We start from the raw sequence: 23,630 nt of genomic DNA on the forward strand, positions 1-23,630 counted from the left end.
TTGATTGAAAACGTAGCGCCACTTTTCCCCCTGCCAGTATTTCAAAGACTTCTCTCTTCCAGGTTTTTCTGCGACTGTGGTGCTGGAACACTCTCCAATCCATGTACATTAGCCGGAGAACCGACCCATGATACAGATACACTATATGACTCTGCTCCTCCTATAGAATCTAATACGCTGCAGCACAACTGAATTACTTTTGAGAAAGAAAGGAAGAAAAAAGTCCTGCCATTCTATCGTAACTGTTAATTTTGTTTTTGAGGAAGTTATACTTGCCCATTTCTGCAGAGGGAGACTTAAAAAAGGATGTGTAAAAGTGGTGACACTATGGAGCTCAACCTACCAAAAAGAAAGTGGCAATATGTTGACTCAGGATAACAGAACTGGGCGTTTCAGCATTACTGTGTAAACAAAGACTAAGGGACAGATGTGAAGAAAATAAGCTGCGTCTTTGTACAGATACCAACTTCCAAAAGGCTGGTGTTTCTACAAGTAGCATTGAAACACAGTCCCATTTGCAGTAGTACTATTCTGTAGACTAGCAGCAGTCTTTGTTGCTGCCTTTATGGACATGGGTACCAATTGCTTTTTGTAATATGGTAAAAAATGTGAGCTAGCACTTCTGCATTTATTTTGATTTTTTTAAAAAACATTTATTCAGATTGAGATGATTTTAATGCTTTAATCTCATGTAGTTTTTAATTTCAAGCAAATCTTATTGTACTTGAATGTGTCCTGTTTTGTTAGCACATCTAGACTTGCTGTAACTGTACTCATGTCCCAGTATGTACGTTCTTTCTATGAAAGAGAACACTAATCTTAAATTATATCCAGCAATTTTTCTGGTATCCTTTGCAGTTAGAATATCCCTCCTTTTCCCCTTCCCCGCCCCCCATGGTCTTCACATCACTTTGAGCAACAATGTTTTAATGAGGCTTCCTGGGAGATAATGCACTATTAAAACAAAGTATGCAGGCAACAGTTTGCAGTTAAGAGGTTTTACTATGTTTTAAAGTACACTGTTGTAAGAACATCTCCTCAAAACAATCCTGTATTTACTCTGTTCACAGTTTTATTGAACAGTCTTGGACATTAACTCTTATGAAATGCTGAAAATTGCAATTTCCTCCTCTAATGAAGATGAGACAAAAGTATATAGACAGCCCTATACAGTTTCATAGCTTTTTTTCCATTTATGTGTATTGGTGACAGTGGGTAATCAACAGCCTGAAAGTGTATGCATGTACCATAACATCTAGACTTAATATATTGTGGAGTATTCAATAACCATTATGTAGAGGGGTAGCTAAGAATTAAAAGGGTTTAATTTCCTAGGAAATACAATGGAAAATGGTCATTTTTAAAAAATAAAGTTTATTAGATCACTGTTGTTTGCATAATGCCTTCAAAAACTGCTGTAGAAACTTATTACAGGTTGTCTCACACAGGAAGCACGGCTAGCTTGTCAAGCTCATCTCTGGCTAGTGGAGCTCCTTCAGCTATCTGGCACTGTTTCCTGGGAAAACACACAATCAACATATGCATGTTTAAAACTAAGGGAAACAATAGAAGGAAATAATACCAAGCTTAATATATTCAGACACTGCTGGCTCTTCCGGCTAGGCTCAATACAGTATATAACAGTAATGTGCAATCACATCAGCTCCACAGCAAGCTAGTTTAAACCATCTCCTGCAGCAAGCCACTGGTTTAAGGACACTAACATCACCCCGCCCTGCAAGGAAAGAACACGGTGAAAAATCTTACCTGAACAATCGTAGTGAGAGGGTAGTTGCCTCAAACTCTTTTGCCTTTTCTTGAGCTTTCTGAATAACTTCTTCGGGAATGTTAGCAAGCCTTGCTGCATTAAAGCCATAGCTTTTAGGACAAGCACCTTTGATGAATTTGTAGAGAAATGTAATTGTTTCTTGGCTAGGATCGTCAGTCTCATTTTCCACCATACATGCCTGAAAAGAAAAAACAGCACAAAGGAAAGTGGATCAATGGCCCTTGGTTCAAATCCTACCAGCTCATCTAGGCCTTTAATGGTCTACTTTGTTTACCAGCAAGTTTCCACTGACCACTCTTCAAAGTAATGGAACAGCGGGGTTCATTTCATTAGCAGAATGGCTGTGTTGAAGAAAGGGAGTCCGAGTCCGTAAGCCCACTGCAGGCGAGACCACTTTTGAAGGGAAAGGAAGTGTTACATACCATGTGTCCCAACCGCACAGAAGGGGTGTGAGAATAATCCTCTACTAAAGAATGGTAATGTGTTGAAAACATGGTGCGGCATTTGATGCTCTCTGAAAGTTCTTTGACAACTGCACTAGCAATAGCAGTTCCATCAAAAGTAGCTGTACCTCGACCTGGAAAGTAAAGAAAGCCGAGTTTAAAACTCCAAGGCATTGCCAGAGTGGCTGAAATACATTCTGAACCTTGCACTAGGCTGGATCTTTCCCCTTCTTTCCCAAAAAACTCCAAACAATTAAGAAACAACCAACAGCATACTGAGAATTTGAACCACTTTTAAAGCAGGATGACTGAGTAGCTCGGCCATCCTGTCTTCACCATCACATGCAGGTGAGACCCTAAAGAACAGAACTTCCAAAACTTGAATAATCAGGACCTCTACCATAATGGGAGGTTTCTTGTGTGATCATTCCATTGTATGTATATAAACTGCAGCCTTGGCTCAACGAAGATGTGAATTGGGCGAAGTTATTCGGGAAATTCAAACGAGCTTGCTGTGAGATACTTTGTTTAGCAAGCAATGATTTAGCCTAATAAAAATATTTATTCCAAAATCTGTATCAGGACAGTGTCCTTATTAGGCCAACCAGATTGTTACAAAAGAAAGCTTTTGAGTTCTCCAAAACTTTTGATCATGTTAAAAAAAAAATGAAAGGGCCAGGAAAATTTGTAAAAGTCTATTAAAACTCTCACCAGCTGCAGTCGCAGATGGCTTAAGATGGTGTATGAGAGGAAGTGGCAACATTCAAATAATACCCTTTCTAGTGCACATGAGTAAAAACAACCAGGCAAGTTTCTTCAAAAACAATAAAAACACTATGACAGCCAGAGAATCTCAAGCAAACTAGAAGGCCTTGACTAAAATGGTCTTTGCCTGCTACTAAAAAAGATCGATTCCAAATGAAGGGTGGCACAACACACTGTTCCCAGCCATCCACACATCAAATGATTTTATCGGACAGACTGGTTTGAGTAATAGTTGACCGCTCTCTCTCGCATGATGCTAAATGGGATTGTCAAGATGCTGGGGTGGAAGCAGGGTGTCTGTATTTGTGCACTTTAGCTTGCTTAAGCAAAGTCACTGTGACCGACCCAGGCACATTCAGCCGTCTTGGAAACCAGAACGAGAATCTTGGGTCCAATTAAAAACAAGATTTGTGTGGGCAAGAACTTCCTTTATGGTGTTGCCAGCATCCGGTGCCTTGTTTAAATTGGGCTCTCGGCTGTTTCATATGCCCTGTTGGCACACCTAGCATCTATAGCCCAGGAGCGCTGTGCTGGCACGAGAGCTGCAGGCATAGTTGTTGAGAGCTTGCTTTAAATGGCACTGGTACATACAAGGTCACGCAACCAAGCTCTTGCTCTGCAACACAGTGTTTAAGTCGGGAATTTGTGCGGTGCCACAGACTGAGTACAGGCAGCTTTAGTCTGCCAATCGGGCTGTTAACTTGACATACCTGTGAGTGGGCAAAAAGCAAGTCTTTTAAAAAAAGAGAGATTGCAAAAGTTATTACATACCTAGTTCATCCATAAGAACGAGAGAGTGCTCTGTTGCATGTCGTAGTATGCTGGAAGTCTCACTCAGCTCAACAAAGAATGTACTTTCCCCTGGTGGAGGGAAAAAACATCCTGGTCACTGCAGGTTTCTAAATCACGCAAGGAGCCTCCACGGAGTAGAGGCAGGAAGAACTGCATGCATTTTGGCAGCAGCTAAATGTGTGGCATCACAGTCTGTCAATTTGTATATTCTTGCATTTATACTCCACCTTTCGTCATGAAACCAAGGTGCCATGCATGTGATTCCCAGGAAGGATCCGTTTCAGATACTGACCAGGTCTGCTCAACTTCCAGCGAGGTGGTGGACTCATGCCTTCAGACCAGGCCCAAGATGACTCGGGGAGCTTTCAAATAGCGTGAAAACATGAACCTGGGCTTCCCATATCTAAACTAAGCTTTCAAGCCATTGTACCACGGATCGATATTATGGCTGTTACCCTTGCAGACCATCTCGTGCAATGTCTACTCAGGAGCAGGCCCTGCTGAATTTAATCTGGGTTTACTCCTAAATAACTGCACAGGATTGCAGCCTTAAAAACCTAACTTTAACTCCAAGAGGAAGTCTGTGAAGTGGCCTACTTGAGCTCCGCCCAGTTCATTCACTCAGCAGTATGAAAACGGTGTCTTTGCCTCAGTGGAAGCCGCTTTTGGTAGTTGAGCCCTTCAAATGTTCCTTCGTCTGTAAGGAGCAGTTCCTTTCCCACCCTAGTTATGGAACCTTTGGCATGTCCCTCACTGATGCCCTTGCTGCCGTAACCCAGAGCTAGCGTTTCGGGTAGGAACCAAGCGGTTCTTTCTCAGGCCAGCATCAGGACCTGCTGGCACAAACCCCGTCCTTCTTCTCTGCTGCTTTCCCTCAGGGCACGCGGGTCTTAAGGAGCTACGGGGGAGGGAGGGGTCAGAGCTGCCAGGTCTCTTAGGCTACTGATGGGTCCCTTCAAGAACTGGTGGTCATGGGCTCCTTGGTCTGGGCTTCCTCACGTCTTCCTTCCTTCAGGGTACATCTGTCTTAAGTAAGTATGGATAGGCAGGAGAGGAGAGTCTAGAGGCCAGACCATTCCCACCCTTCCCATAAATATTTCTAGTGCATGTCACCGTATAAACATTTTCATATACAGTGGTACCTCAGGTTAAGAACTTAATTTGTTCTGGAGGTCTGTTCTTAACCTGAAACTGTTCTTAACCTGAGGTACCACCTTAGCTAATGGGGCCTCCCGCTGCGCCACCGCCATGCAATTTCTGTTCTCATCCTGAAGCAAAGTTCTTAACCCAAGGTACAATTTCTGAGTTAGTGGAGTCTGTAACCTGAAGCGTCTGTAACCTGAGGTACCACTGTACACGTATTTTGAGGTGGGCACACCCTTCTCCTTCCCTTTACAAAAAGTTCCGTGTCGCCTGTTTTGCTTTAGCAATTTTTTCTCGGAAACCCCAAAACTGACAGAACTCACCTGACATAATTCTATCTGAAGCCCCTAGTCTGGTGAATATTCTGTCGACAGGAGTAAGCCTGCAAGACTCGGCAGGTACAAAGCATCCCAGCTGGGCCATGATCACCACGAGGCCAGTCTGCAAAGCAATAAAACCAATAGGCATTAGAGAATTCGCTTCACCTGCTTGGCCTGCTGCAAAGGAAGAGATGCTTCAGTTCATTACCTCCTCCAATGCTATTTCCACCCAAATGAAGTTGTCTGCATTTGGACTGCCCAGTACAAATTGACACCTTCAAACCCCCATCTATTCCCACAAATAAGAGTTGGCAGTAGAGCATGCCACACCAACCCGATGTTTAATGCTGAATTATTCCATCTTATTTTAGAGTTTCTATACAGCTCAATAGAGCCCTAATGGATATCAGTCAGCAGGGATTTAAACATACTTAAGCACCCCAATGCTGCTCTGGAAATGGAAATCAGTTGAACAGATAATGGAATTCTGGAAAAACTAAATTTTGGAAATACAATTGTACCTTGGATCCCAAGCGCCTTGGTACTCAGACGTTTTGGCTCCCAAACACCGCAATCCCGGAAGTGAGTGTTCCGGTTTGCAAACGTTCTTTGGAACCCAAACATCCAGTCGGAAGCCAAGCTTTGGTTTCCGAACGATTTGGAAGTCGAACCGACTCCCGGAAAGGATTCCGTTCGACTTCCAAGGTACCACTGTATGTAAAACTGGTTCCCCTGGTTTTAGAGAGGAAAGACAGGAAGCATTTGTAGTGTTTTGCCATCTTGGTTACAAACGCTTCCTACTTGTGCTCTCACAATGCTCCATTATGATCAAATCCTCATTCTGTAAGAGCAAACATTTAGGCAAGGAGTACCCGTCCAGCCAACAGCTCTTGGGATTGGGCAATCTAGGGTATTAAAAACACTGAACGTATGGAAAGTGCACATCTTTTCCCCCTCCACAACAGAATCCTGCTGTTCTACATACTATCCATTTCCACATCAAACAGGTGATGAAAGAAAACTGAACCAGGTACAATTGCCTAATTATTTCAATTGTAGGATCTAGGTAAGCAGGAATGTTACTAACATTGGGTTTAGCCTCGTTTTAAATGAATGCTACTTTGCTAAAAGCATTTGGACGATTTGTCCTGTGCATGTTATTTTCCTACAGGAATTCATATGTATTTATACAGTACATGTCTGAGTCCCAAAGTCCTGCTAGCCCAACTTCCTACCTGACCCAACTTTCAGCCCCTCTCCAGTCTTCTCACACAATCCAGATTGCAATGGGAACTCTATTCTATTATATATATATATATGTGTGTGTGTGTGTGTGTACCCCGCCCTATACCTAGCCTGCATGTTGCAAATGAAAGAACAGAACATGCACCGATTGGGGGAAGAAACCCCTTAACCAATCCCAATGGGGTAGTTAGCCTGTAAAAATAAGAAAAAAGAGGGGAATTACACAGATAAACCATGCTTCCAAGTGTCTTGTTCTATGATCACCTGTCTCAGGAGTGTGGACTTTCCTCCCATGTTTGGACCAGTCACTAGAACACAGCAAGTCCTGCTCTCCGGATTTGCCTTTTCATCCTGTACACCTATGAGGATATCGTTAGGGATGAAGTCATCGTCCGATGAGGTTTTTGTAATGCAGGGGTGGCGGGAATGCTTCAGCTCCAAAAAGGGCAGCGTGTTGCTCTCCGGAAGCACAATTACAGGTCGGCACAACGGTCCATCACATCCCTGGCTGTAGTGTGCAAAGCACATTAGGACATCTATGGGGGGGGGGGGGGAGGGAGAGAAAATCCCAGTCAGTTTTCCCGTTTCCTGTATTCCTTCTTCAGAGCACTGGGCTATATCACAGGTGACTAAAGTACAGTGGTACCTCTGGTTACGTACTTAATTCGTTCCAGAGGTCCGTTCTTAACCTGAAACTGTTAACCTGAAGCACCACTTTAGCTAATGGAGCCTCCCGCTGCTGCCGCTGCGCAATTTCTGTTCTCATCCTGAAGCAAAGTTCTTGACCCGAGGTACTATTTCTGGGTTAGCAGAGTCTGTAACCTGAAGCGTATGCAACCCGAGGCACCACTGTATCAGTTACTTCCAAGTACTTCAGTCACAAAGCTTTCACCATCTTCGCCACCAAACAAGAAGCTTTTACTGCACTACGTACTGCTAACATCCAACACAGAAATTTCAATTAACGCACAATTATTAGGAAAGTATAAATAATATGGAAGTCTGAAATTTGTTTTATTTTAAAATAATTGAGGGATAGAGTTTCCATTAATTAGATTAGACTGAAACTATACAAAAAAGAACAGAAGGTGATGGCAATCTTAAACAGAAAGCCTGGGAATACCCTATTTTTCCATGTTTAAGACAAGGTTTTTTTTCCAGGATTTTGGCAGTCCCTCCTGCTGTTGTCCCTTTCCTCCCCCTGCAGGCTGCACGCTGGTGACTGGCTTGCGTCCTGAAGCCCCCACCAGCACGACCACTGGAGAGCACCCTTTCCTTTCTCCGCCCCCTCCTCCTCAAACCCCAACCATTCTTGGCTTGGCTTCTACCACCACCCATCTATTTTAGGGTTTTCTTTTCTTAATATTGGGTTCAAAAAAATTAGGGGTCATCTTGTACAAGGGAAAATATGGTACTTTCACAGTTTTGAAGATATCTCTTTGCTGAGCTCTCAGCTTCTCTAGAACCCAGGCTGACACCTTACCTACAGATTTAGATTGCGAGTACTCTTGCTTAAGGCAGGCTTGCCCTGAAAAACTATACCACATCATCTTTTGTGGGACACAGCCCACCTCATAAGATACGACAGAGGACGCCAGTGTGGCACCCACAGGTACCAGCGTACCCAACTATCATCTCCTCCTATGGCACTCACTGAAGCTCTCAGTATATATTCCCCCCCCCCCCATGCACAAGAGGCTGTTTGCTTTTCCTGCTCAGTTCCTGTCTGCCCTGGCTCAGTCTCTCCTTTACTGAAAAATGCCTCCTTAGACATGCACACATTTCATTGGATGCCAGGACAGGACACACACCCTTCTCATCAGTCTGAAGAGATATGAGGTGCATAGAGTTTCTCCCCGAGCAAGTGCAGCGACGGCTGTTGCAACTGCAATAATAATCACACCGGTTACAAGATTATGCATCATTATGCTCATCACTGCACGGAGCTATCAACTGCCTTTGCTAAGAGTCACTCCTTGCGCAAGAAGCAGGGAAACAATCCTTTTCTGTATACTACCATTTAGCCCCCACCCCCTGCCAATATTCCTAATATACACAGTGGCACTCCATACTGGTTTCTTTGCAAGGGATTAGATGGCAATATTCTGTACTACGGAACCCCAGCTCTTTCAAGCTGCCCACACGCTAACGAATTAATAGTACATTTTCAACTTGAATATACTATGGTAGAAGTCTTCGTACCTAGAACTGCAATGCATTCCACTGCCGTGTGCCAGTCTTCGCTGCTTTTATCAAAGTTGTAAAATAACCTCTTCATACAGTCTTTCTGTGCCGTATCCCTCCGTTCTTCAGCGTTGATGATCTCGTTCAGCATTTTCTCCAGGTCTTTAGTCCAGTAGCGCTTAAAGCCCTTTCTGGTAGATTTCAACACATAATCGTCAGGCAGGCTCGCAGGCACCGAACCCTCCGCAATCTCCATCTGGTAGCGGTTTTTGCCTGCTCCCCAATACATCACAGCTTTAATGCCAAGCCGTTTGCGCTGCTTTTCCAAATACTGACGAAGGCCTTCCTCAATGCTGCTTATATCCTCTAGCGCTTTATCATATTGAGTGTCAAACCCAGTTTTTGGGTTAACCACACCAGTCTTTCGTGCAACGTTATGATCGAAAGCTGCATCCCACCTTTCAAGTTCTGCTTTAATGTCTGGAAAGCGGCCTTCTGGATTCTTAGATTTGACCATTGCTATCTGCCTTAGTGTTTTGGATGTAAAACCATCAGCAATATCTTCCAAAATTGAGATAATCTCCATAATTATTTTAAAACCTTCCAGTGCGGACAAAAAGTCTACAATTTTTTTCTTGCTGTATCTGGCCTCCTCATATAAAATAGCCCTGTTGCCAGGGTGGTCCTGGTTCTTAAGGGATGACCCAATACTGTGAATTTTGCTTAAAAGCCTTTCAAGGTCTGGGAGTTTCCTTAAAAGGTCACGGATTTCTGACATTTTGGCAGCTTCAGCTAGGAGGTCTTCAACTGCATCCAAGCGGTTATTGATGGTGGAAGGATTACACAACGGTGCACAGAGCCACTGTTTCAGGAGTCTCCTTCCAAAGGGTGTACAACAAGTGTCAATATTTTCCAGCAATGTGCCTTCTTCTGACCCAGTTGTTGCATTCTGCAGAATTTCTAGGTTTGCCAGGGTGACCCCATCCAACACCATCCTCTGGCTTGTTTTAGCAAACAGACTGCTTGAGTTTTGTTCTTTCGCAATATCAACATCCACAGGAATGTATTCTTCAAATTTCCCCATTGATAAGAGCTCCTCGTCAATAATGCATTTTTTAAGGTAGAAGACACAGCAGCCGAGAGCAGAGAGCGCAAGCTCAGCGTTTTCCCCAGGGGTAAGTCCCAGTGAGTCAGTTTCCGCAGTCATAGATTTGATTACTGGCGGCAGGATGGGCTCACTGCTTGGATTTTCTTTGTCCTGGAAGTAGCCTTTTTCAATCAATGTTTTGAGTGTTTTGGATGCATCCCAGAACTGAGACCCAGCTATCAAACCTTCCTGCGCAGTAGAGGGGAGTAAGCCTTTGAATATCTTCTGTGTTTCTGCAGAGGGGTTCCCTCGCTCAAAAAGTATCTGCACAGGAATATGATGAGCCAAGAGAGTTCTAAACCTTGAGCAATGGCGGTCATCCGAGAACTGACCCAGGTAGAACTTCCCCACTGTTGTGTCAACAAAGCATACTCCATAGGTACGCTGAAGGCCAGCAGAATCGTCAACTTTTTCTTTCACGCAGAGGAGGTATTTGTTGTGGCTGTCCAAATCGTCACTATCTAGAATACCATAGGTCTGTGTCCCCTTGGAAATAACCCTGCATATTTCTCGGCGCACAACTCTGTCGTATTTTGTCGGGTGGGCCAAGGCTCTACAGCGTGCTTCCATCATCTCAGGAGTCTCAATCTGCTCAACACGAACCACTTTGTAACCTTTCTGGACTAATATAGTGCAGTATCTGTCAAACGCTATTTCTGGGAAACCAGAGTGAGCAAAAGTTCCTTTCATGAACGACAGGCCCATCTTGTTAACACCAATAACAGCATCCATGTGGAACAGCTCATAGAACTTCCCAACTTTATAGAAAAGCACGCTATCAAAATTCTGGCTCTTCATCTCCCACCACTTCCGCATTAACGGAGTGCAGTTTCTAAGGTAGTCCTCTGGCACAAACAGTGTATTTGGATCATAATCTGGATCATTTTGCCGTCTCCTACGAGCATCTTTCCTTTTACCATCCTGGAGCCAGTCAATTTTATCATGTTCCCATGAAGTCGGATTGCCATCTGCTCCTGTTCCTGTTCCTGCTCCTGCTCCTCCGTTAATGCTTGGCTGAAAATCAAAGCATTCAGGAGCTGCAAAAGATGATAACTTATACTTTATCTCAGCAGAAAAATTTGTTTCTCTGCTGGGCGTTACAGACACATTATTCTGGGGAGGTTTAGACGCCTTTTCCTGCAGCACTGGTTTAGGGGAGACTTTAATGGGACGCTTTACTTTCTTTCCTGGGTCAGCCTCCGATTCAGAAGCATCACTGTCACCAACTCCAACGCTATTTTCATCACTGCTAGCTTCATCAGGTTTAAACTCCATGTCTGAATACTCGCGTTCACTGTCAGAATCCATGATCTTTCTCTTTTTGGATTTCTCAGCATGTTGCTTTCTTGCAATTTGCCTTTTTCTACGTTTCACTTCCTCAGATGTGCCAAAATCATCACCCTCATCGCTCACCTGCCAGAGACAAAAAAGAAGTAGTATAAAAAATCGGATGCTTTAAAGACAGGCTAATGCTACAACTTTGACAAGGCAAACTTTCTGATGGGGGACCCAACAATTTGGCTGTTGTCCTCTTCTCATTGTTGTTTTAAATTAAGCAGGCTGTCCGGCAGATATGAGATTTCAACTTCTCCATCAAGACCAGTGAACAATGGGGATGTGATCTCCCTCTGCTCATCGGATTTGTGATAGGTGAGTGAGAGGTTTCAACCTCTCCACTTGGACTAGCGCAACGATGGGTATGCAATTAGGGAGTTCTATGGCAGAGCAGTAGCTAGGCTCAATTGCATCAAATGCTGGAATAAGTTGTCTCCAATACTTCCGTTTTGTTCAAGCCTACACACAGTTCTTCAGCAGTCAGGTGTCAGTTCTAAAGATCCTGAACAAGGAGGACAACCAAGAGGTTTCTTTTTCAATTGTGAAGGAAAGCCCCTACAGGCAACTCCCATCTTTCATCTTTGTTGGAAGCCGCCCAGAGTGGCTGGGGAAACCCAGCCAGATGGGCGGGGTACAAATAATATATTAATAATAATAATAATATTATTATTATTATTATTATTATTATTATTATTATTATTATTATTATTATTATTATGTTCTGCTCAGAGGCGACCTGAAAGTCATCCATTTCAGCAAATTAAACATGCACTTACATAGCCTTGAAATAAGTGACAAGCAGAAAGGATGGGGTGTGTTCTCCTCCAAGCTTTCCTTACAGAGTACCATGCTCTACCCCGGGAAAGTTGGCTCATAACCACAGAAGAAAGTGCTGCTGTGAATAGCGGTGCGTCAGTCTGAACTTATTCTGTGGTTTACTACTGTAGATTATAGCATTAGTAAGAAGAGTGACATAACTTAAAATATAACACAAGATTCCCCACATTGAGCCTTGCTTGACCCAGGTACCAGCCTTATCAAAAGCATGCCCTGAAAGGCATTCAGACAACATCCTGAACTCCTCAAACTTTGCATAAAGGTTAGCACATGCAAATTTCCCAAGTACAGTCTACTGACACCCTGGGTGGAGACAATCACTATAATGTTATTATAACTTAAAGACAGAGAATACACCAAGATAACCAGTTCAGTCACAGCCCACTAGGATGAGTCTTTCAAACTCTTAATCTGCAACATGGGGAAAGCGAGAAATGGGTAGGAACTCTCAGGGAAAGGCAACTGAAACAATAGGAATTGTCCACCTGAAAAGTCCCCTCCCTTCTCCCCAAAGAAAAGGGTATAAAGGAACCCCAAAATCTGTAGGCAGTGGCTCTCCTAGCTCCAAGGATCTTCATTCTGCGCTCACAAGGAACGAACACACACATGCCTAAGGACAGGTATTCTCCCCACCTCCTCCATTTCTTAACTTACTATTAGTGTGAGTCTTGCTAGCATAATGGTCACGCTCACTTCTGCAGGCTTTTGAGAATAGGAAGGGATTCTTCCACTCTTTAGATCAAGGTGTGTGTGTATGGTAGGATTTGCTACCTGCCTGAATTGTAATTTTATTGTCTGAAACAGCATTTATGTATTCTGTCATTTTCATTTCATACGATAAACCAAGCTTTGTTTTTTAATCTGAATGTAAAGCTATTTGCTTGCCTCTAAAAATTACTGGGCCGCCAGTCTGGCAATTCAGAGATTGTTATGCTGTGAACCAACCTGAGATCTATGAGTATAGGGCAGATTACTACTACTATTACTACTAACAATAGTAGTAGTAATGATCGCCAGTCCAGAACAAATAGTATTGGGTGTTAGGAGTTTTATTTAGGCAGGAACAGAGGCAAACACATATGCAAAAATGGACATGTTATAATTCTACCAAAAGATCCCAAACCTCTAGCTAGTGTGTGTGCATGTGAGTGTGGACATGCATGTGAGTTCAGACACATACTTGTTACAGTTCCAAAACAATAAAGAGAAAGGCAGTTATCTACATATACAGAACTGTCCTACAAATCATGAGCATCCTCTTTTCCCGTTTTTCTAATTGCTTCTGGAAACAAGAATTATAAAGAGTGACCTCCATCTCCTCGTCGTCTTCTTCCTCGCTTTCTGAAGGTTTGTCACACACTGCCAGCTCAAGTCGCTCACTCTTCTCTTTTTGCAAAGCAGCATCTGCCAATTCCATTGCTCTTCTAATTTCAGGTCTTGAACTGTAGAACATGCCTCCCCTACTGGTATCTCTACCAGAAGAACCTGTAATATAAAAAGCAATCAGTCAGAGAACAGATTTTGGCAAAAACACGCTCATGGTCTCTCCTAGTTTTTGATTATCTAACATGCAGAAACCTTACAGTAACAATCCCAAATTAAAGATTCTGCATTTAATCCCATATCTCTTCAGAACTGTCAATTAGAACTGCCACTACTCAGATTACTATGTATATTAAATTGCATGACTTTTTAAATCATTCCACATAAACTACTACTAATCTGCTGTTAGAATATTGGGGGGAGGGAAAAGTTTGGTGTAACTCACAGTTGGAATCCCACCATGATTATTTTGATGCAAAATAGCATTTCAAATGTTGGTGCTGAATACAGAACCATCTTTGGCACTCTATAGTTCCCTCTGCAATGAATGCTGCTCACTCAATAAGGGTGGGGCGTTTGCTAAGAGTGGAATAGGGCTGCAAGTTGCCTACAATAACAGGACAGGTGCGTCCTAGGTGAAATAGTACAGCCTCAATCCTTTGTACTGCCAAGTTAAGTCAAATTGAAGAGCTGCATCCTACTCAAATGAAGGTGAAAGGGCATCTTAGCCAAACAGTGCTTCCAAGCCTCTCAGTATGTGGTCAATTTACAGAGTGATCATAGAATCATAGTTGGAAGAGACCACAAGGGCCATCGAGTCCAACCCCCTGCCAAGCAGGAAACACCATCAGAGCACTCCTGACATATGGTTGTCAAGCCTCTGCTTAAAGACCTCCAAAGAATGAGACTCCACCACACTCCTTGGCAGCAAATTCCACTGTTGAACAGCTCTTACTTTCAGGAAGTTCTTCCTAATGTTTAGGTGGAATCTTCTTTCTTGTGATGCAGCATTGCTTGTAATATCTATGTGACCTGCATTTAATTTCTCACACCCCCTCGTTTATTTATATATAGTATATCTGTTATCACCTATTACATTCAATTATCAACTCTTACCTGTATATGGTCGTATATATCTAATGCTAACCCAACCCCTTGATGGGTCGTCATCAAAAAACTGTACATGGATGCGAGAGGATCTTCCTCTGCCTCTGAAAAGTGATCCTTCTGTTGGATGCTTGTACACAAGGCATGGCCACCAAGGGTAGCCTTCGAGTTTGGCCCAAACCAGATCACCGGGTGAAAATTCACAGTCACTGCAAGGCAAAAAAAAGAAGAGAGAAAATAAAGAAAGCCTTTATAACAGATCTTTTACTGACAATCTATGAAGTCAAAATACTATCTATATTGGTTACAGACACAATTCTCTTAGAATTTAGCTCATACTTTACCCAAGGATACTCAAGTTTTTATTTAATTTTTTAAAAGTAGAATCCCCACCTCCAAATGTAAAGCATTGTGTTTTTCGCTGACTGTCAAGGCCTGTTCCCCAAACCTGGGACAAAATCAAGAAACATAGCTTGGAATTATAAAAGATAAAGAATAACAAAACTACGAATCCTAACACTGTTAGGATAGGTATTACAAGATCCAGTTTGCAGCACAGCTGGTACGATCTTAAAAGATATGAAGATGGAATGGATGATAAAAGAATGATGTATGATACTGTACATCTGAAGTTTTGCCCGTGTTTCCCCCCTACTGATTGGGAGGAAGAGGATGAGGGAGTTTCCCCCAACACAATAGCTTTGCCTTAATAAACAGAGTCTTGGACCTAAATCAGTGTCGGAAGGCGAACTGTCTTCCGAAATGGATTATGTTCGAAAACTGAGGTTCCACGGTACTGCAAATGCAGAGCTACTCGTTCTGTTTCTTAAACAGCTCCTGCGGGTTCTGCACCAGTGTTAGCACAACTCCACAACCATTTCGCCCCACAAGGCGGCAGCAGGAGCACTCCAGCTGCTGCCACATTTTCCTCCTCCTGTTCTCCTTCCTGCCTCTCCCATTTCTGTCAACGCTGTGGCAGCAAGCTGTCTCCCAAACTGGTCTAAAGAAGGTGGACCCCCTCTACATGATTGGGTGGGGAAGCAAAGCCTCGCCTCTCTCCTGAGGGAGGCCTGCCTGGCACCTTCATTACAAATCTTTATGTGCCAGACAAACACGTCTCTTCAACCAGGCTGACTTAACATTCTTCAGCTTTTTAAATGTAGTTGGGGGAGGGGATTATTGGGGGGGTTATGTATTTTGTATTCTCATTTTATATTTTCAGTTATAAACCACCCTGAGATCTTTGGATGAAAGGTGGTATACAAATTTAATAAATAATGCTAGTACTAAAACTAATACATGTATGTGCTTTTCTACAGGGACGTCATCTAAAAAGACAAAATAATTCAGTTGTAAAGAGCCCCTTATAGGATTGAGAACATCCAGGCTATCTGTGAGCTACAGGTTCCATTCAGGTGATCTAACGAAATGTAAGAGAAAAGCCTGTCATACCTACTATGGAAGGTATTTCTAGATCCTGTAAAAGCTGCTGCCAGATTGGGATTTAGGTGTGGTGCCACCTGGTGGTTAATATGCAACATTGCAAGTTTGAAAAATAAAAATAAAGAATTGAAACAAGAAGCTGCCATCTTAGCTCCTCCCCGCTCCTTCAGTTTTTAAATAACAAGCCAAAAAGCAAGATTCAGTACAAGTATCGCATGGGAGATGACTTTCAATGGGAAAGGTTGCCGTTAAAAATTCATGGAGACTCTCTGGTAGAAAAAATATGACGGAGTAACTATTGGAAAAATGAAAAAATTCCTTCCAGTAGCACCTTAAAGACCAACTATGTTAGTTCTTGGTATGAGCTTTCGTGTGCATGCACACTTCTTCAGATACCGCTTCAGATACTTCTTCAGGTATCTGAAGAAGTGTGCATGCACACGAAAGCTCATACCAAGAACTAACTTAGTTGGTCTTTAAGGTGCTACTGGAAGGATTTTTTTTTGTTTTGACTATGGCAGACCAACACGGCTACCTATCTGTATTGGAAAAATGGTAAGTATAACAGACTTTTTTCTTGGAGGGGTCTGATGAGACTGACGGCGGTAAGTATTTGCGGATAGTGTCCAGCACCCATCTGTCGGATGCGGTCTGCTGCCAACTATGGGTGTATCGCGGCAGCTTTCCTCCCACTGGAATAGCAACAACGCCGAGAGAGATGGGGTTTGTTCTGTTGAGTGTTGCAGGAATAGGACTGTTGATTTTCTTTCAACCCTCCGTACTGCCTGTTCCAGGAGGCTGGGAGGACCGAAAATCCCTGCCTCTGAAGGACCTTGAGCTTTGATAAGTGTGGCGAAAGATTTGTCATCTCTTTTTTCTTGTCAATAGTCTCAACTAGGATGTCCTTTAAAGCCTCTTCGCCAAAGAGCTTACCCCCTACAAAAGGTCCAGAGGCCAAGTTGTTGCAAGACAGCACATCAGCCTCCCGGTGCGCTGGAAATCTTTGACAAGGACATGTGAGGCCCATTCAGGTCTTGAGGAGGATTGCCCATGCAAGGGCCACTTTTGCAAATGACTGGGCTGTGGCAGAGGCTCTGATCGCTAGCACTTAAGGTCTTCAGGGGAAACAAGTGCCTGGGTAAGGACTGAGAACCCCTGCATGAAGGTTGTGCTCTAGACTACCTCCTGGAGATGAAGGGAGAAGCAGGGGAAGCAGATACTGTTGATGAAGAACATTTGGAGACTGAGAGGTAGTTGAGGGCCAAATTACTTCCTCAGCCAGACCTACTAGTAGAGCTTCCTTTAGGAGGTGCAGTATATGGATGAAATTCAGGATTAATGCTGTATTCTGAAGCAGAGACTGCTTCTGCTGTTGAGTAATGAGGTCAAAACATTTCATTCATGCTAGGGTGAGCTGCATGAATATCTTGGCTCAGAGAGGTTTCAAAGGGATGCGGAAATTCCTCTTGAGCTCAGCTGAGGAAGATCTTGCCGTCCGCTTCACCAGGGAGATTCCATTGTCCTCCTCTCTGCGCCTCCTTACTTAGCCAAAACAGAGCCCCCTGCTGACCTTCCATTGAACCATCCTCCATGGTTAGAAGAATGCCAAAAGAAGGTCAGTCCACCCCCCAAATCTGGCTCTGAGATGTTCTGAATAGCAACTGGGCAAGAGAGTCTGGAAAGCTGGGAAGATCTACCATATCAGTTGAAAGTGACAAGTGCTGCCCCTGAGAGGACTGGAACTAAATCTTGAACAAAAGCAGAGTTTGCTGTAACATTTTCTATTGTCTTTACAGGCTGTGGTTTTGCTGCTGCAACTAGCTGCAGCCGGGTGTAGATTTCTTCTGTGCCTTTCTGCTTAAGTGTAGACAATGCAGCTCTCTGAATTATAGCAGATCGTTAATCACTAACAAAAAATGCAGGGCAACTCTCTAACACCCACCCACCCCGCAGACTGGTTTTGAAAGGCTTTAGCTGCACTGAGGAAGAAGTCGGAGGGGGAGGGGAAATCTGGAGGCTACTATGGCTGAAATCAGCAAAGTCAAGGACAATGCAGTCCCTAAAGAGGCTGTAGATAAGGAAGGCAGCCAACAACTAAAGAGACTTTGAAAAATGAGTGGAAAAACACCAGAGCCGGGATGGAGAACTAATGATGAGGCTAAACACAGAGAGAAATTCAACTAGAGGTAGAAGAGACAAAGAAATAACCAATCTGAAAGGAGAACACCAAGAGTCTCAGGAAGACTTTCTGCAAGGCAAAGTAAAAAACTGAAAGAAGGAGCAGGGAAGAGCTCAGAGGGTAGCTTCCTGTTTCAATTATTTTATTTTTTGCAAACTTGTGATGTTGCCTTTTGACCGCCAGGCAGCCCCAAACCTAAATCCCAATCTGGCCACAGCCTTTACGCGGTCTCCAGAATAGCTGAGACTACGTGTACTTGGATGCATTAAAAATAGGTTCAACTTGAAGTCAAAACTTTATGTTATTTATATTTATGTGGTGTAAATGTTTAAGTTCCATTGGTTGCAATTTTTATTGCCGTTATCTAATTTTTAATTTTCTTTTATTGCTGTATATTGTTTTTGTTTTTTGTTTTGTTGTTGTTCTGATGTATCAATAAAATCAATTTTTTAAAAAAATAAAAAATAGTACTTGCTGAGTGAGAAAAAAGAAAATGTTGCTGATGTGAGACTTGTAGAAGTCAGTTGGCCCATAACCTGTTAAGATTTGGGCTCACTATCTGTTGATATGACCCATTTCGACCATTGTGGTCAGCAGAGTATGCACAGCTCCAGTAATCTTCCAGCAGAACATTCAGTTTTCCTGCTTTGCAGTAGTGAGCCTTTTCCAGAGTTCCCATTAAGAAAACTCCTTGCCCACTCAGTTCCGTTTAGAATAGAAAGTTGAATGTCTCATAGCACAAGACAAGCATTGACACATTAGCTATTTTAGCCCTTAATAGATGCTGCTACATCATGAACTAATCTACTGTTAATACGGTTTTTTCTGGCCTTAGAAGTAAACCTTGTAAAAATACAAGTATACAGAAAGATCCACTAGCACCTCAACCATGCTATCCTGAACCTGCAGCTTCACCGCTAGTATTTTACACTGAGCAAATACCTCACTCTCCTTGATGTTAAAAATCATCAATAAATATTCTGTCGGCTAACACAGAGGGGGAGTATAGACCCTCATGCCTGCATGTGGCAACTGATTCCATAGGAATTTAAAGCGCCTTTAACCACATAAAAGGTAGTCTTTGTCACAGGTTAACGGGAAAAATGTCAGGCAGGGCCTGTTCTGCCCTCAGGAAAGCTCAACAACTCTGGGTAGATCACTGTCAGTTTTTTTATACTGGGAGTAGATCGCAGTGTCTTGGGAGTTGGATGTGCCTGAAATAGACTAAGTCCTGCCCTAGGGCCTATGGTTTTCATAATACATTGCTGGTGCAGTTTACTAAATTTTCTGCTGGTGCAGTTTACTATAGGCCTGTGATTTTCATAGCATAGTGCTAGTTTTGATTATCAGTGTCACTAGGAGATTGAAGCACCTTCCCTTTCGTATTTCTAACTTTTTGGAAACAGTTTACACATTACACCAAATTGCAATGTGAAAATCATGCCGCCAAGATGACAAGCAGTAGTCATGACCCTTTGTTCAGGTACCCATTATGCAGGGCTGAGAGAAGGGTTTGGGGAACTTTTAGTTTCATTTCCTTTAAAGTCAGCTTACCCCCATCAAAGACCCTCCAAGCGTCCCTATTTTCCAGTGACAGTCCTGGATTTACAGAAGCCATCCCGGTTTCTGATCTGATCCCAGAATGTCCTGCTTTTCCTTAGGATGGTCCTATTTTCATCAGAGAAATGTTGGAGGGTATGGAGTTATGTGACCCCCAGAGCCAAGCCAACCTTTAGAAGACATCTGAAGGCAGCCCTGTATAGGGAAGTTTTTAAATGTTTAATATTTTAATATGTTTTTAATATACGTTGGAAGCTGCCCAGAGTGGCTGGGGCAACCCAGTTAGATGGGCAGGGTATAAATAATGGTATTATTGTTACTGTTTTTAAATAGGACATCCCTATTTTCACTGGAGAAATGTTGCAGGGTATGCCACCACCTGGACCAAGGGCTCATAGTCCCCCCCCCATGCCTATCTTGTAGGCTTCCCACAGGCATCTGATCAGGCACTGTAAGAACAGGATGCTGGATTAAATTGGCCATTGCCCTGACTCAGTAGGTTTCTCTTATGTTCTTAGACAGAATTTACATTTGAGCAAACATACAGCAGTCAAAAATTAAAAGACGCCTGCTTATTGAGAGAAAAGCAATGACAAACCTAGGCAGCGTCTTAAAAAGCAGGGACATCACCTTGCCAACAAAGGTCTGTATAGTTAAAGCTATGGTTTTCCCTGTAGTGATGTATGGAACTGAGAGCTGGACCATAAAGAAGGCTTAAAGGGAGATGGGAAAGGTTTCTCTCAATATTTTCTGTGTTTTGTACTCTGTACCTAAGAAATCTGTACCTATGCTCTCTACCTTGTACCTAAGAAGGATCTTCTATATTCTCTGTACTTTGGAAGTAAATTTCTGAGCTAATTTTACTCCTGCAAAAGAGGCCTCCCGCTTTAGGAATGCAAGATAAGAAACACACAAAGAAGACTGTGAGCCAGAAATAACCAGACCTGTAAAAGAGGCCTCTCGCTTTCTATTTTTAGGAATGCAAGATAGCAGAGGAGACAGGACGCTTAGCTAAAATAGGGGCTGCTTAGAGGGCTAGCAATAATAGACATGTCATATAAAGAAATAAGTTGAAAACTTTCCAGCTGATTGGGGAAGTTTTTCTTGGAGAGCGTTTGGGAGGAGGGAGGGAGCTTTCTCAAGGTATAAGAATGTTTGCAGAGGCGTTTTTCGGGGCAGCCAGTTTTTCAGAAGTGATTCTGCTGGTTGTCACTGTGCATAGATAATAAACTGCTTTCCTCCAAAGAAAGGATCTTTCCTGGAGCTTTCTTTCGCTCTCTCTCCGGATCTGGGGACGCGGGCCAACGATTCCCTGGCATGGACTAGGCTCAGCCTACAGGCTGAGCGCAGAATTGATGCTTTTGAATTATGGTTCTGGAGGAGACTCTTGAGAGTGCCATAGACTGCAAGAAGATCAAACCTATGCATTCTGAATGAAATCAGCCCTGAGTGCTCACTGGAAGGACAGATCCTGAAGCTGGGGCTCCAGTACTTTGGCCACCTCATGAGGAGAGAAGACTCCCTGAAAAAGACCCCGACGTTGGGAAAGATGGAGGGCACAAGGAGAAGGGGACGACAGAGGATGAGATGGTTGGACAGTGTTCTTGAAGCTACCAACATGAGTTTGACCAAATTTCAGGTGGCAGTGGAAGACAGGAGTGCCTGGTGTGCTCTGGTCCATGGGGTCACGAAGAGTCGGACACGACTAAACAACAACAAAACATACATAAATTGCAGTTCTGCATGCCTATCTATGCAGCTGGGCCTGAAAAAACAAATTGCACTGAATTCAAGGGCACTTGCCCTCAAGCAAGCATTCATTCATTCATTCATCCATCCATTCAGACAATGATCCTGCACCTAGATCCTATGCACATTCACTCCATTTTACTTGGTAAGATATGCATCCTTGCATATTCAAAACACTGATGCCACAAAACACACACACCCTACCGCCACCAAGCAATTTAAGTGATGTCTCCACGTTATGTGGAAAGCAGAAAGTCATGTCTGCAAGTGAGGCCTTTTCTGAGACACAACCAGCTACAGTTTCATATTTTAACACTCACTAGCGATAGAGAATTTTTTAAAGGGGTATGCGGTCACCAAAAGAAGGCCAAATGGACATGGGTTTTACTGTTAAAAATCATATGCAAAGACTATCTTCATGAAAAGTCAGTGAAGGACTGCAATGTGGTATAAGTGGACAGCTTTCTTGTACATTCTATCACAATTACAACCCGCTGCAGCAAGTGGTAAATCTAGCCAACCAGGAATCTTTTAACTCCTCTTGTATAGCCCAAACTTAATGTATGCTTTGTTGGGTTGGAATAGACGACAGTTGAGTGACAAGTGTCATATGGGAGGCATCTCTCGAGCATGTCTCGGGGAGTCTCTTTTACTGAATATTACAGCATTGTCACATATGTGCTTGTTGCTGACTGGTTAACACAAACACAATGCAAAGGTTGCATATAAACATTAATCATCAATAGATTAAAGGTTGGGAAAGGGAACACAGAGTTGGACAGGTATGAAAACCTCCTTATTAAACTGTTACTAGTGATTGATATAGACATTCATCCGTAGATGTGGTCAACCATGCATTAAGAACAGGTCAGGGTACCATGTTTCATGAACTCAATGTGAACTGAACATTCTAGGGTGGATGAAGAAGGAATGCTTCAGCTTAGAGCGGTTTGCCAGAGTCATGTGCAGAAGCAAAACTTCCCATCAATGCTTAAGTATAGATATTTTTCAGCACTCCTTCACATTAACTTGGGAATGGTGCAGCAACAAAACTCCCTAGTCCATTTGCAAAGCGAAGCAGGATCCAGTGTCACATGTTGAGGTTCCTTCATTGCAGGGGGCTGGACTAGACCAGGCGTCCTCAACCTGCAGCCCCCTCCAGATGCTTTGGCCTACAACTCCCATGATCCCCAGCTAACAGGACCAGTGGTCAGGGATGATGGGAATTGTAGTCCCAAAAACATCTGGAGGGCTGAAGGTGCCTGGACTAGATAATCCTCAGGGGTCCCTGCCAAATCTTACTCAACAGCTGCCCTCCACGGTTCCTTCTGTTCTGATTCAGTGATTTACGATTCCGTGAAACCGTTGCACGTGGCTGATTCCCAACCCCGCATTCCTTGAAGTATGGGCTATACCGTGTGCTGCCATATGAAAAGGGGAAGGAAACACAATATTGGGGCGGGGGGGGGGAGGGGAGAACACAAAAGGCCACCAACCCACTTATACCAAGCTGCAGATCGGGGAACTTTAAGCAGTTTCGGGGAGCGAAGGGGAGATTTCTCCTCCATCTGGAGGGCCACCGATTCGGAAAGATCTGAGAGGCAAATTCGCGGAGGAGGAGGAGGAAGATGCCAGATGCCACCAGCTACCCTTCCCGCCACGCGGAGATGCCCCACGAGCTTGCGCGGCCTCCTGAAGCGGGGCCTCCCCTCAAACCTGCCCCTTTCCCGCGCTGCCTCTCCCCGCCTCACCTGAGGCCCGTCCCTCCACCTCACCGGCGCGCCTCGCCAACCCACCCTCCGCTATCGCGCGCGCCATCCCTTTTTTTTTTCCTTTCTCTCTCTCTCTCCCTCAGGGTCTACCCTGAAGAAGCCGCTTTCGGGCCTAGTATGCGAGAGAGAGGCCCGCCGCCGCCGCCTCATGGAAGCGGCGCCTGCGCGCTCCACGCTCTTGGCCCACCAACCGCCGCCGCCTTTTCGTTTCCTCAGCGCGGGGGCTTACCAGTCCGTGGGGGGCGCCCTGGTCCTCCCTCGGATGCCCGAGCCTCTGGGCGACAGCATGCGCCCGCCCTCGGGCTCGGCATCGCTGTGGGGGCTGCAGCCGCCGTCGCCGTCGCGCTTGGCCTCCGACATGGGGAAGAAGCTGAGGAGGGAGCTTTGGCGGGACATGGCGGCGGCGCCGCCGGAGGAGGAGGAGCAAGAGAGGAGCGCGGCGACGCGAAAGGGACGCCCCTTTTCTCTCGGCTCTCGCTCGCTCGACCCTCCGGCCG

At 44.0% G+C, this 23,630-nt stretch overlaps 2 protein-coding genes across 3 annotated transcripts in view; one reads left to right on the forward strand and one right to left on the reverse strand.

The window, feature by feature from the left end:
- Positions 1-1,387, forward strand: part of FBXO11 (F-box protein 11) — a 70,595-nt gene extending 69,208 nt beyond the window's left edge. For both annotated transcript variants that reach the window (XM_081903854.1, XM_081903855.1), the window contains exon 23: positions 63-1,387. In XM_081903854.1, coding sequence (XP_081759980.1) covers positions 63-192 — 130 coding nt within the window. In that variant the 3' untranslated portion in view covers positions 193-1,387. The remainder of the gene's footprint in view (positions 1-62) is intronic.
- Positions 1,355-23,630, reverse strand: MSH6 (mutS homolog 6). The gene is made up of 10 exons (XM_081903722.1): positions 23,363-23,630; positions 14,440-14,639; positions 13,310-13,485; positions 8,700-11,241; positions 6,762-7,033; positions 5,256-5,373; positions 3,769-3,858; positions 2,212-2,366; positions 1,768-1,967; positions 1,355-1,516 (listed from the first exon to the last, which is right to left on the reverse strand). The coding sequence occupies exons 1-10, from the start codon at positions 23,527-23,529 to the stop codon at positions 1,441-1,443; spliced, it is 3,996 nt and encodes a 1,331-aa protein (XP_081759848.1). The 5' UTR covers positions 23,530-23,630; the 3' UTR covers positions 1,355-1,440.

This window comes from Podarcis melisellensis (genome assembly GCF_964234715.1).
Source record: "Podarcis melisellensis genome assembly, chromosome: 3".
Lineage (NCBI taxonomy): Eukaryota > Metazoa > Chordata > Lepidosauria > Squamata > Lacertidae > Podarcis > Podarcis melisellensis.

Excerpts from the sequence above, each read along its gene's own strand:
- MSH6 (XM_081903722.1), bottom strand. The coding sequence starts at position 23,529 with ATGTCCCGCCAAAGCTCCCTCCTCAGCTTCTTCCCCATGTCGGAGGCC. Across the intron at positions 7,034-8,699 it reads GGAATGCATTGCAGTTCTAG|ATGTCCTAATGTGCTTTGCA; the intron begins GTACGAAGACTT and ends CCCCCCCCATAG. Across the intron at positions 3,859-5,255 it reads TTCAGATAGAATTATGTCAG|GGGAAAGTACATTCTTTGTT; the intron begins GTGAGTTCTGTC and ends TCCCTCCACCAG.